Raw genomic sequence first — 12,989 nt, 5'->3', positions numbered from 1 at the left:
GAAAGTGTACCAAACTGTATTTTGGATATGGGGGAGAGAGGGGAAGACTGGAAGAGGTGAGAGAATTTAATCATTTAGGACCTGTCTTGCATAAGTTTGAGATATGGAAGGGTACAGGGTACAATAGTCATTGGGTCCCTTAGCAAAATAATGAATGGTAGAGGTGTAAATATGGAAGTGAAGAAAAGACTAAGGGACAGCAGAGTCCTCCCAACCTTGACCTATGCAGCCAAAACTGGTCATTGAATGAGTCATAGAGGGCAACAGTCCAGGCTGTGGAAATGAGCTATCTGAGAGGAGCATGTGGTATAACTTAATGGAATTAAGAAATAAATAAAAGGGTGTATGAGAGATGTGGTATGGCAGGGAATGCAAGGGGAATCAACTGTGGTGTGTTAAAATGGATGAAACAATATTTTGAGGTGGTTTACACATGTGGAAAGAATGCAAGACTGGGATTTTACAAGGAGAATGTATGATAATACAATTCAAGGGTTTGTGTGAGAGGGAGACCACCTGTATGACAATAAGAAATAAAGTGTAGGAATGCAGGGAATGGTGTATGCGAGAGAGGCATGTAAGGACAGGGTTGAATAGAGACTCTTTTGCCATGGCCAGCCCCTTGATGGGAGTTCCCAGATGGAACGTGCATCAGAGATATAGATAGAGAGATAGATTCTACTTAAGTACAAGTATAGTGAAGAATAAAGTTTATTTCTTGCAACTTCGAGCAAGAAACAAACATAAAGCATAGCTTAATCTTATAAGACAAACAACTTACATGGTTCTCTGATGAATGACAACATGGCAACAGTGAGGAAGTCCACCATGGGAAAGGTAGGTTGGATGTCAGAAAAAATTGCATCCCACACCATAAGAAGATCTTGTAGAGAAAATTCTCGTCCAAACAACAAACGAATCCAGCGACTTTAAAAATATGAGAAAATTAGAATTAACATTATTTGATTCTAACTACACAATTTCCTGAGATATGGTGAGAGGAACAGAAAGATGTTAATTTTATCAATATTTCTACACTACCTCTGCATATCACTAAAAATCAGAAGAAAACAAGATAGACCCATTTATATGATTTTATATCATCTTAAATTTTATTCCTCATTACATATGATTTACATAGACCTTTTCTTATTCAGAGTTTAATGAAACATTTCAAAAGTATTCAAATAAAAAAAATGATATATCCATTATGACCTCATTCAAACTAGGGTTGGCTGTGGATAAGGGGCTCTTTTTATTGCCTTCTATATAATAGCTAAAGTAGATGCAAGCAAATGAAGCCATTCTTTGCCTCTTCCTGACACTACCTCACTACATGGGAAATGTTAACGCAACAAAAACAAAACAAAAAATCATCCTCAGCAGTAGCACATTGATACATTCAATTCCATACACTATACAGTTTTTGCAGAACTGCAATTATGGAAATCCATATAAACCAGGGGACCTAACAAAACTGTTTTAGCTTCAACAATGAGCATTTCTGTGATGCTATTCTATTTATGTATTTTTTTGATTATATATATATTTTATTATACTTAACTGCCATCTCCCACATTAGTGAGATAGTGCTAGGAAACAGATGAGGAATGGCATAACCCACCCACATACACACACACACACACACATATATATATATATATATATATATATATATATATATATATATATTGATTGACCAAGGGCATATATGTGTCGGAGGTGGAGGGAATGAGGAGAAGTGGGAGACCAAATTGGAGGTGGAAAGATGGAGTGAAAAAGATTTTGTGTGATCGGGGCCTGAACATGCAGGAGGGTGAAAGGAGGGCAAGGAATAGAGTGAATTGGATTGATGTGGTATACAGGGGTTGATGTGCTGTCAGTGGATTGAATCAGGGCATGTGAAGCGTCTGGGGTAAACCATGGAAAGTTGTGTGGGGCCTGGATGTGGAAAGGGAGCTGTGGTTTCGGGCATTATTGCATGACAGCTAGAGACTGAGTGTGAACGAATGGGGCCTTTGTTGTCTTTTCCTAGTGCTACCTCGCACACATGAGGGGGAGGGGGTTGGTATTCCATGTGTGGCGAGGTGGCGATGGGAATGAATAAAGGCAGACAGTGTGAATTGTGTGCATGGGTATATATGTATGTGTCTGTGTGTGTATTTATATGTGTACATTGAGATGTATAGGTATGTATATTTGCGTGTGGACGTGTATGTATATACATTGTGTATGGGGGTGGGTTGGGCCATTTCTTTCGTCTGTTTCCTTGCGCTACCTCGCAAACGTGAGAGACAGCGACAAAGCAAAAATATATATATATATATATATATATATATATATATATATATATATATATATATATATATATATATATATATATTTTTTTATACTTTGTCGCTGTCTCCCGCGTTTGCGAGGTAGCGCAAGGAAACAGACGAAAGAAATGGCCCAATCCCCCATACACATGTATATACATACGTCCACACACGCAAATATACATACCTACACAGCTTTCCATGGCTTACCCCAGACGCTTCACATGCCTTGATTCAATCCACTGACAGCACGTCAACCCCGGTATACCACATCGCTCCAATTCACTCTATTCCTTGCCCTCCTTTCACCCTCCTGCATGTTCAGGCCCCGATCACACAAAATCTTTTTCACTCCATCTTTCCACCTCCAATTTGGTCTCCCTCTTCTCCTTGTTCCCTCCACCTCCGACACATATATCCTCTTGGTCAATCTTTCCTCACTCATCCTCTCCATGTGCCCAAACCACTTCAAAACACCCTCTTCTGCTCTCTCAACCACGCTCTTTTTATTTCCACACATCTCTCTTACCCTTACGTTACTCACTCGATCAAACCACCTCACACCACACATTGTCCTCAAACATCTCATTTCCAGCACATCCATCCTCCTGCGCACAACTCTATCCATAGCCCACGCCTCGCAACCATACAACATTGTTGGAACCACTATTCCTTCAAACATACCCATTTTTGCTTTCCGAGATAATGTTCTCGACTTCCACACATTCTTCAAGGCCCCCAGAATTTTCGCCCCCTCCCCCACCCTATGATCCACTTCCGCTTCCATGGTTCCATCCGCTGCCAGATCCACTCCAAGATATCTAAAACACTTCACTTCCTCCAGTTTTTCTCCATTCAAACTCACCTCCCAATTGACTTGACCCTCAACCCTACTGTACCTAATAACCTTGCTCTTATTCACATTTACTCTTAACTTTCTTCTTCCACACACTTTACCAAACTCAGTCACCAGCTTCTGCAGTTTCTCACATGAATCAGCCACCAGCGCTGTATCATCAGCGAACAACAACTGACTCACTTCCCAAGCTCTCTCATCCCCAACAGACTTCATACTTGCCCCTCTTTCCAAAACTCTTGCATTTACCTCCCTAACAACCCCATCCATAAACAAATTAAACAACCATGGAGACATCACACACCCCTGCCGCAAACCTACATTCACTGAGAACCAATCACTTTCCTCTCTTCCTACACGTACACATGCCTTACATCCTCGATAAAAACTTTTCACTGCTTCTAACAACTTTCCTCCCACACCATATATTCTTAATACCTTCCACAGAGCATCTCTATCAACTCTATCATATGCCTTCTCCAGATCCATAAATGCTACATACAAATCCATTTGCTTTTCTAAGTATTTCTCACATACATTCTTCAAAGCAAACACCTGATCCACACATCCTCTACCACTTCTGAAACCACACTGCTCTTCCCCAATCTGATGCTCTGTACATGCCTTCACCCTCTCAATCAATACCCTCCCATATAATTTACCAGGAATACTCAACAAACTTATACCTCTGTAATTTGAGCACTCACTCTTATCCCCTTTGCCTTTGTACAATGGCACTATGCACGCATTCCGCCAATCCTCAGGCACCTCACCATGAGTCATACATACATTAAATAACCTTACCAACCAGTCAACAATACAGTCACCCCCTTTTTTAAATAAATTCCACTGCAATACCATCCAAACCTGCTGCCTTGCCGGCTTTCATCTTCCGCAAAGCTTTTACTACCTCTTCTCTGTTTACCAAATCATTTTCCCTTACCCTCTCACTTTGCACACCACCTCGACCAAAACACCCTATATCTGCCACTCTATCATCAAACACATTCAACAAACCTTCAAAATACTCACTCCATCTCCTTCTCACATCACCACTACTTGTTATCACCTCCCCATTTGCGCCCTTCACTGAAGTTCCCATTTGCTCCCTTGTCTTACGCACTTTATTTACCTCCTTCCAGAACATCTTTTTATTCTCCCTAAAATTTAATGATACTCTCTCACCCCAACTCTCATTTGCCCTTTTTTTCACCTCTTGCACCTTTCTCTTGACCTCCTGTCTCTTTCTTTTATACATCTCCCACTCAATTGCATTTTTTCCCTGCAAAAATCGTCCAAATGCCTCTCTCTTCTCTTTCACTAATACTCTTACTTCTTCATCCCACCACTCACTACCCTTTCTAATCAACCCACCTCCCACTCTTCTCATGCCCCAAGCATCTTTTGCGCAATCCATCACTGATTCCCTAAATACATCCCATTCCTCCCCCACTCCCCTTACTTCCATTGTTCTCACCTTTTTCCATTCTGTACTCAGTCTCTCCTGGTACTTCCTCACACAGGTCTCCTTCTCAAGCTCACTTACTCTCACCACCCTCTTCACCCCAACATTCACTCTTCTTTTCTGAAAACCCATACAAATCTTCACCTTAGCCTCCACAAGATAATGATCAGACATCCCTCCAGTTGCACCTCTCAGCACATTAACATCCAAAAGTCTCTCTTTCGCACGCCTGTCAATTAACACGTAATCCAATAACGCTCTCTGGCCATCTCTCCTACTTACATAAGTATACTTATGTATATCTCGCTTTTTAAACCAGGTATTCCCAATCATCAGTCCTTTTTCAGCACATAAATCTACAAGCTCTTCACCATTTCCATTTACAACACTGAACACCCCATGTATACCAATTATTCCCTCAACTGCCACATTACTCACCTTTGCATTCAAATCACCCATCACTATAACCCGGTCTCGTGCATCAAAACCACTAACACACTCATTCAGCTGCTCCCAAAACACTTGCCTCTCATGATCTTTCTTCTCATGCCCAGGTGCATATGCACCAATAATCACCCACCTCTCTCCATCAACTTTCAGTTTTACCCATATTAATCGAGAATTTACTTTCTTACACTCTATCACATACTCCCACAACTCCTGTTTCAGGAGTATTGCTACTCCTTCCCTTGCTCTTGTCCTCTCCCTAACCCCTGACTTTACTCCCCAGACATTCCCAAACCACTCTTCCCCTTTACCCTTGAGCTTCGTTTCACTCAGAGCCAAAACATCCAGGTTCCTTTCCTCAAACATACTACCTATCTCTCCTTTTTTCACATCTTGGTATATATATATATATATATATATATATATATATATATATATATATATATATATATATATATATATATATATATATATTTATTTTATTTATTTTATTTTGCTTTGTCGCTGTCTCCCACGTTAGCGAGGTAGCGTAAGGAAACAGACGAAAGAATGGCCCAACCCACCCACATACACATGTATATACATACACGTCCACACACGCAAATATACATACCTATACATCTCAATGTACACATATATATACACACACAGACATATACATATATACACATGTACATAATTCATACTATCTGCCTTTATTTATTCCCACCGCCACCTCACCACACATGGAATAACGACCCCCTCCCCCCTCCCCTGCGAGGTAGTGCTAGGAAAAGACAACAAAGGCCCCATTCCTTCACACTCTGTCTCTAGCTGTCATGTATAATGCACCGAAACCACAGCTCCCTTTCCACATCTAGGTCCCACAAAACTTTCCATGGTTTACCCCAGACGCTTCACATGCCTTGGTTCAATCCATTGACAGCACGTCGACCCCGGTATACCACATCGTTCCAATTCACTCTATATTCCTTGCACACCTTTCACCCTCCTGCATGTTTAGGCACCGATCACTCAAAATCTTTTTCACTTCATCTTTCCACCTCCAATTTGGTCTCCCACTTCTCCTCATTACCTCCACCTCTGACACATATATCCTCTTTGTCAATCTTTCCTCACTCATTCTCTCCATGTGACCATGCGATCAAACCATTTCAAAACACCTTCTTCTGCTCTCTGAACCACACTCTTTTTATTACCACACATCTCTCTTACCCTTTCATTACTTACTCGATCAAACCACCTCACACCACATATTGTCCTCAAACATCTCATTTCCAGCACATCCACCCTCCTTCGCACAACTCTATCCATAGCCCATGCCTCGCAACCATATAACATTGTTGGAACCACTATTCCTTCAAACATACCCATTTTCACTTTCCAAGATAACGTTCTCGACTTCCACACATTTTTCAACGCTCCCAGAACTTTAGCCCCCCTCCCCCACCCTATGATTCACTTCTGCTTCCATGGTTCCATCTGCTGCCAAATCCACTTCCAGATATCTAAAACACTTCACTTCCTCAAGTTTTTCTCCATTCAAACTTACCTCCCAATTGACTTGTCCCTCAAACCTACTGTACCTAGTAACCTTGCTCTTATTCACATTTACTCTCAGCTTTCTTCTTTCACACACTATTTGCCATTTCCCATGTTAGCGAGGTAGCATTAAGAACAGAGGACTGGGCCTTTGAGGGAATATCCTCACCTGGCACCCTTCTCTGTTCCTTCTTTTAGGGGGGGATGGGGAGGATTTCCAGCCCCCCACTCCCTCCCCTTTTAGTCGCCTTCTACGACACGCAGGGAATATGTGGGAAGTATTCTTTCTCCCCCATCCCCAGGGATAATATACATTATTCATTTATTATTATATATGATGCCTGTTCCAACAGGAACTCCCTCAAGGGTGTGGCCATGGCAACAAGAGTCTTCACAACTGGTGGACTCCAGTGCTGCTTCTCAGCCTTTAATGCCTCACCCTTAACAGGCCACTGACAGAAGGCAAATACATATATCCTAAGCCACGTACCAAATCTAGGGAGATCAAGGGTGTACTAGAATGCTCTAGGATTGCTTGCAACAAAGGATCAAGTTTATACAAAGGGGATAGAGTACTTTAAAAATTACTGGGGATAATGGTACATGAGATGTTGATACTGGTACAGTATGGAAAATGTGTGGGAAGTATTGGATACTTTAGCATTCAGTTCTCTCCAGCTAACCATTTCTTGTTTGATCTTATGCTCTCCTTCCAACTTTTATCAATCATTTTTTACTCAAGGTTCTACATGGCCATTGTCATTGTGTTCAAACAAATTACCCTAATGAAGGTCATGTTTACCTACAAGAAGCCACAGCATAAGATAATGAAAGCCATATGACAATAAAAGCTTTAATATGGCAATGAAAACTAGCCAGAATGAGTATTATAAATATGAAAAAGTGAAAAAATATTTTACAGAGTGAAAAATTATGGAAATCGAACATGGTAACCTTGGTGTTCAGTAATGTAAGGTGGTAAAACATATTTCCAAGTGACAAAACAACCTAACTTAATATAAATTATTCTTGGTTAAGTTATATCTGGTTATATTAGGCAAGGTTAAGTTGGTTAGGTCATGTCCCTACATCACCTTTAAAAATCTGCAACATTACCCCAGATTATATTTATCTTCTCATTTTCTTTATACCAAGCTCTGAACAGTATAGTTGCAGTTGAATTTATTATACTGTATTATAATATTTGGAGTGCTGCCTCCGCACCATTTTTCACTTTATGTAACAAATACTATCATCCCATCATGTACAGGAACCTCTGTTTTGGCTATACATCTTTCATTTAGGAATGCTGTGGGCTCACCTAGGTTGTATGCCTTTCATTTGGGTTCATTTGTGGTAAATCATGAGACCTTCCCATTTTAACATCTTGAGTGTGCTTCTTCAGGTGAACAAAATTCCCATAACAAAAACATGAAAACCTGCCTTACCACACTGTACATTTCTTTTCCATTGAGTCTGAATGCAAGACTGCACTCAATCTAACCATGATAATCTGGAAAGTGCTTGAAAGCAAAATTTCCAAAGGGTATTAAGTATTCAACTAAAAAAAAACAGGGCTGAATTTATCACTGTCAGGCATTTTTTCCTCCAATTAGGCATATTTCAAAAAATGCCAAGACATCAACCTTTGTATATTTGGAAAAAAAAATCCATTGCAACCTATCTCCTTAAAAGCAAAGGTAGCTGAGAATGAAGTAAAGTAGTCTCTTTAGTGATTCTTAAAAAATGACCACATAAAGAGCCAAACTCATACAATTTGAAAACTTACATGCCGTAAATCTGTGGAGGTATTTCAAGGCGTTGTAGATGAGTATAAAGACCTGGGTCATGGCGTTGCAGAAGACTGTCATGAATACTTGTCAGTTTTTGAACTAACAAGTTTGTTGGCCCAACATCCTGGAATTAGTGATATACAATGTGTATCCTTGTATCAGATTCTAAAACCCATGTACTGTAGAGAGAAAAGCTAGAACCAAAGCAAAGCTGTATGCTTCTTAGTTTACCACCACATATTCCAGTGCTACTTATTAATTAAACTTCTATTATATTTAAAGAACTCCATTCCTACTTCTGAGTGATAGATCAAGCATATACAATTTCTCAGCCCACTTATACATATCCTAAGTATATATCTCATATGATAAAATGGCAGTATTGTCACCAATGAGTTAGAAGATGCTGCTACTGCAGTATAGGCTCAAAATAGGAAATTTTTTGAAATTCAGCCTCAAGAGGATAACCTAGTTTTCTAGAGTATTCAAGTCTCATGGTGACCTCATTATTACACCATTAGGGGTGAAACAGAAGAGGGAGGCATTGCCCAACTCTATTTTTCTTTCTTTTTAAATACAGGCAAACACTTGAGATGTGCTAGGGTTTTAATTTTTCAAACAATCTGGAAGCCTAATTGCCTCTGGGAAACACTTCACTGGGCTTGCCCTCTGCCAGTGGCCTGTGAAGGACAAGGTAGAAAAGGCTAAGAAGCAACAGTGGAGTCTACCAGTTATGCCAGGGAGTACATGGGATGAGCAGTTGAGGGTGATGGCTCTGAATGTAAGTGGGGTGACTGGTGAGTGTAAATGGAGAGAGCTTGTGGAAAAAAATTTAAAAGTTAGAGTTTAGAAGTGCTGAGACTGGGGGGAAACCCATACCTGTGTGTATGTGCATGGAGTGAAAATGGAAATGATGAATGTAAGGTATGGGAGAGTGTGGAGGGAGGAGTGGTATGGAAGGGAATGAATGAAAATTATCAAGGAAGACGGAAAAAAGGATGTACGATTGTGCTATCTGTAACAGTATGGGAGGGTGTTACAGAGCATGGAAGGAATGGATCAAGAACAATGTGGATGAAAGGAAAGACTGGGATTATGAAGTATGCACGGGTATGTGTATATACACCTGTGAACATGAAATTTGTATGAAGTAAGGATGAAATGAAGTGTTTCTGGAGAAATTTGAATGACTGTATAAATGATTTTGAGAAGTAAAGAAAGGTGGTTGTAATGAGTGATATGAACTTGATGGGATGTGATGAAATTAGTGAGATAGTTGGAAGTAGAGAGTGCCTGGAGTAGATCAGAATAGAAGTTATTTTGTGGATGTTTGTGTTGGGGGGGTATTTCTTGCAAACACTTTTTTTTTTTCCCCCACCACAGAATGATCTACTATCCACGGATGAAAAATGATGGAAGAGAAGAGCAAAAGGGCTTGATTGACTATATGGCAGTGAATGAAAGGCTGTGCTAGATGCTAGAATTATGGGAAGATTCTTTGGAGACTCCAACAATTTCATGGTTCTTGTAGGGATGTGGATCAGGGAGAAGTGAAGATATGGTGTAAGGGAGAATGGAGAGATAAAAGTGTTGACAAGTGAGAAGATTAATCTTTCATAAACAATGGGTAGGACCTTTACATAGGAGAGATGGGGAGGCTGTGTTTCATGCATAGCTTTATATTTCATGAAGACTCTGGGAATAATTAGGATATACTTGAAAATGCAGTGAGTAAGTATGTTTCTCTTACAAAATGTAATGTCAAATGAACTCTGTACTAACCTGTGGCCGAGCAAATGGCTGAGCATTCAATAAGGTGGAGCGAGGATCTGGATGATGTGAATGCTCAGAGACTACATACCATGGCTCTAGACCTTTCATAACACCCTCAAAAAGGGAACTGTAAGAAAGAAAGCTTAGCTATAACTGCAGATTAACACTTCAAAGTACCTAGTTTCCTGATATATTCTATACAACATATTTTGAAAGAAGACAATTTTTTGCCTGAGTCCTTAGATTCCTTTAATATTATAAGCTTAACACATAATAAAAATGTAAAGTTCACTGTGCCCTAACCTTCATACATACATATACATAAAAGAAAGGCACATTACAAAAAAAAAAAAAACATCGTACTCTTGATACTGAATAATTTATCCCAGAATGCAAGTAGTATGCAAAATGATTTCTTCTAGCAATGGCACTGGACTTGCAGCATGACCTCTGAAAATCTCAACAAATCTTCACCCTCACTTCCTCAAAGTAATGACCAGACATCCTATTGGCTGCCTGTCTTAGCACATTCACATCCAAGAGTCTTTCCTTTGCATGCCTATCAGTAAGTGTGTAATCCAACAATGCCCACTTACCATCTCTCCTATTCACATAAATATACTTTTGTATGTCACTCTTTTTGAACCAGTTATTCCCAGTCCTTTTTCAGCACCCAGCTCCACAAGCTATTCACTATCTCCATTCATCTTACTGAATTCCTGGTGGCAACCATTTATACCCTCAACAGCCACATTACTCACCTTCACATTTAAATCACTCATCACTACAGGTTGTTCCTCTTGAATTCAGGAACCTTGGGACCCAGCCATTGCTATACCACAGAAAATGCCAGAAAACTGAAATTGATCCCTGTGTCATACACAATTGATGATCTGATTTCATAGTACTCACACAAAGTCTTTACAGACGTTCCTTTATCTAATTTTTTCAGTAAGTCCACCTTTTCAAAAGTAGATAATGATTTATGTTTATGCTTATTAGCACTAGCAACATCTGCACCTCTTGGTGTCTTGGATGACATCCTGAAGTGCTAAAATACAGCTGAATATAAGAAATTAACTGGACTGTTAGTTAGCTCGGCTGCAGAGTACACAGATTTTGGGCCTTAGCGCTGCTAACAGTGCTACCTTGGTGGCAAATCCACAAACTAATAACTAATGGCAGCAGATTCAAAACATGCTGAACCAAGGGAGTTACCAGACCACAGCATGCTGGATTAAAAAGGGAACTAGAGAGGTACAACCTGTACTACCCAGTCTCTTTCATCAAAACTGCTGACTAATGCCCTTAATTGCTCCCAGAACACTTACCTCACACATCCTCCTTCATGACCAGGAGCATAAGCACTAATAATCACTCATCACTTGCAACTCACTTTCATTTTAATTAATATAGCATTAATGAGATAGCCTTGATAAGGTTATTCAATTGCCTGTGCCATCTCTTCTAACATTAAATTCTATTTTTTCCTCTAAAGATCATTCATCTGTTCATGAAGCAACATGACTAGTATGGGAAACATGGAACAAGTAAAATGAAAAGGAACAGAATAATGGGAAAAATATGAGTTAGAAAAGCCAGTGTAATTGTTTTGATGCTATGAAAAAATTGAAATTCAGTATTTTGTGAAAATAATGAAAACAAAATCAAGGTAGTGCAAGAAGCATGAAGACAAGCCTTATTCAGAGATGAGAAACTTCTAATTATGAATTATTTTAACTTCTGGGAACTTGATGAAGAATAGTAATAAGGGACTGTAGATATACAATGTAAGGGAAAGTGAACCACGACTGGGGTGGTAATGAAGTAGCAGAATGGAATACTGAGATGAATTAGATACATGTAATGATGAATGAATGATATAATCATATGTAGGGGGGAGGTAATGTACATTTAATGCAAGAGATGTTAAAAGAAGTGTTAGTGATTTAATACAGTGCTTGGTACAAAAACGATGACAAGTCATCAAAGAAAAGTAGCAGTTCCCAATCTGAGGGCAGAGCACAGATATAATCAATGAAAGCTTAAATGATTACTCACAAAGCATCATGTTCCAGGTAAGCTTCATCCATCATTTCTTGTAGAACATTTCTGTAACAAAATTGTATTACTGAAAAACTTCAGAACAAACACAAATCTTGAAACAAACAGCAAAAAAACAAAGAAGTGTTTTTACCAAATGACAATATTCATTTACCCTACTATCCCCAATTACAAACAAAGGATAAAACTAGTTCATTCTGTGTAAAATTCTACCACATGGTTTGAAGCAATCTCTTTAAACCTTCTGCTGCATAATCAGATTTCAGCCTAGTTCAGGAAGTGTCAGTCATCCATAAAAAAAATGAAAGTATATAAATGACCTTTTTAATTAATATTTCAACAACAAGGGAGAGGGAAGAAAGAATACTTCCACGTATTCCCTGCGTGTCATAGAAGGCAACTAAAAGGGGAGGGAGCGGGGGGCTGGAAATCCTCCCCTCCTGCTTTTAATTTTCCAAAAAAGGAATGGAGAAGGGGGCCAAGTGAGGATATTCCCTCTAAGGCTCAGTCCTCTGCTCTAAACGCTACCTAACCAATGTGGGAAATGGTGAATATGTATGAAAATATATTAAACAAGTAAAGTAATTGCATTTCTATGTCTGGCATTAATATTTCTTGAATATCATATTAGATGTTGAAAAATAATTATCTAAATAAAAAAATCAAGACTAAATACAGTGTCAACTGTACTAGACAAAAGGATCTAAATGACCTTTTGTGTTATATTTTCA

The 12,989-nt window shown here is 39.3% G+C and overlaps 1 protein-coding gene across 1 annotated transcript in view; it reads right to left on the bottom strand.

Annotated features, from left to right (window-relative positions):
- The window catches only part of TBC1D5 (TBC1 domain family member 5), an 84,808-nt gene that overhangs the window by 32,806 nt on the left and 39,013 nt on the right, over positions 1-12,989 (bottom strand). Inside the window, exons 9-12 of the mRNA XM_071681267.1 lie at positions 12,256-12,306; positions 10,204-10,321; positions 8,418-8,545; positions 782-927 (exon numbers count right to left, since the gene is read on the bottom strand). Of these exons, the coding sequence (XP_071537368.1) occupies positions 782-927; positions 8,418-8,545; positions 10,204-10,321; positions 12,256-12,306 (443 nt within the window). The remainder of the gene's footprint in view (positions 1-781; positions 928-8,417; positions 8,546-10,203; positions 10,322-12,255; positions 12,307-12,989) is intronic.

Source organism: Panulirus ornatus, chromosome 32 (assembly GCF_036320965.1).
Source record: "Panulirus ornatus isolate Po-2019 chromosome 32, ASM3632096v1, whole genome shotgun sequence".
Taxonomy (NCBI): Eukaryota; Metazoa; Arthropoda; class Malacostraca; order Decapoda; family Palinuridae; genus Panulirus; species Panulirus ornatus.
Note: the sequence above shows the minus strand (reverse complement) of the source record. Positions and strands in the feature narration are given on the sequence as shown.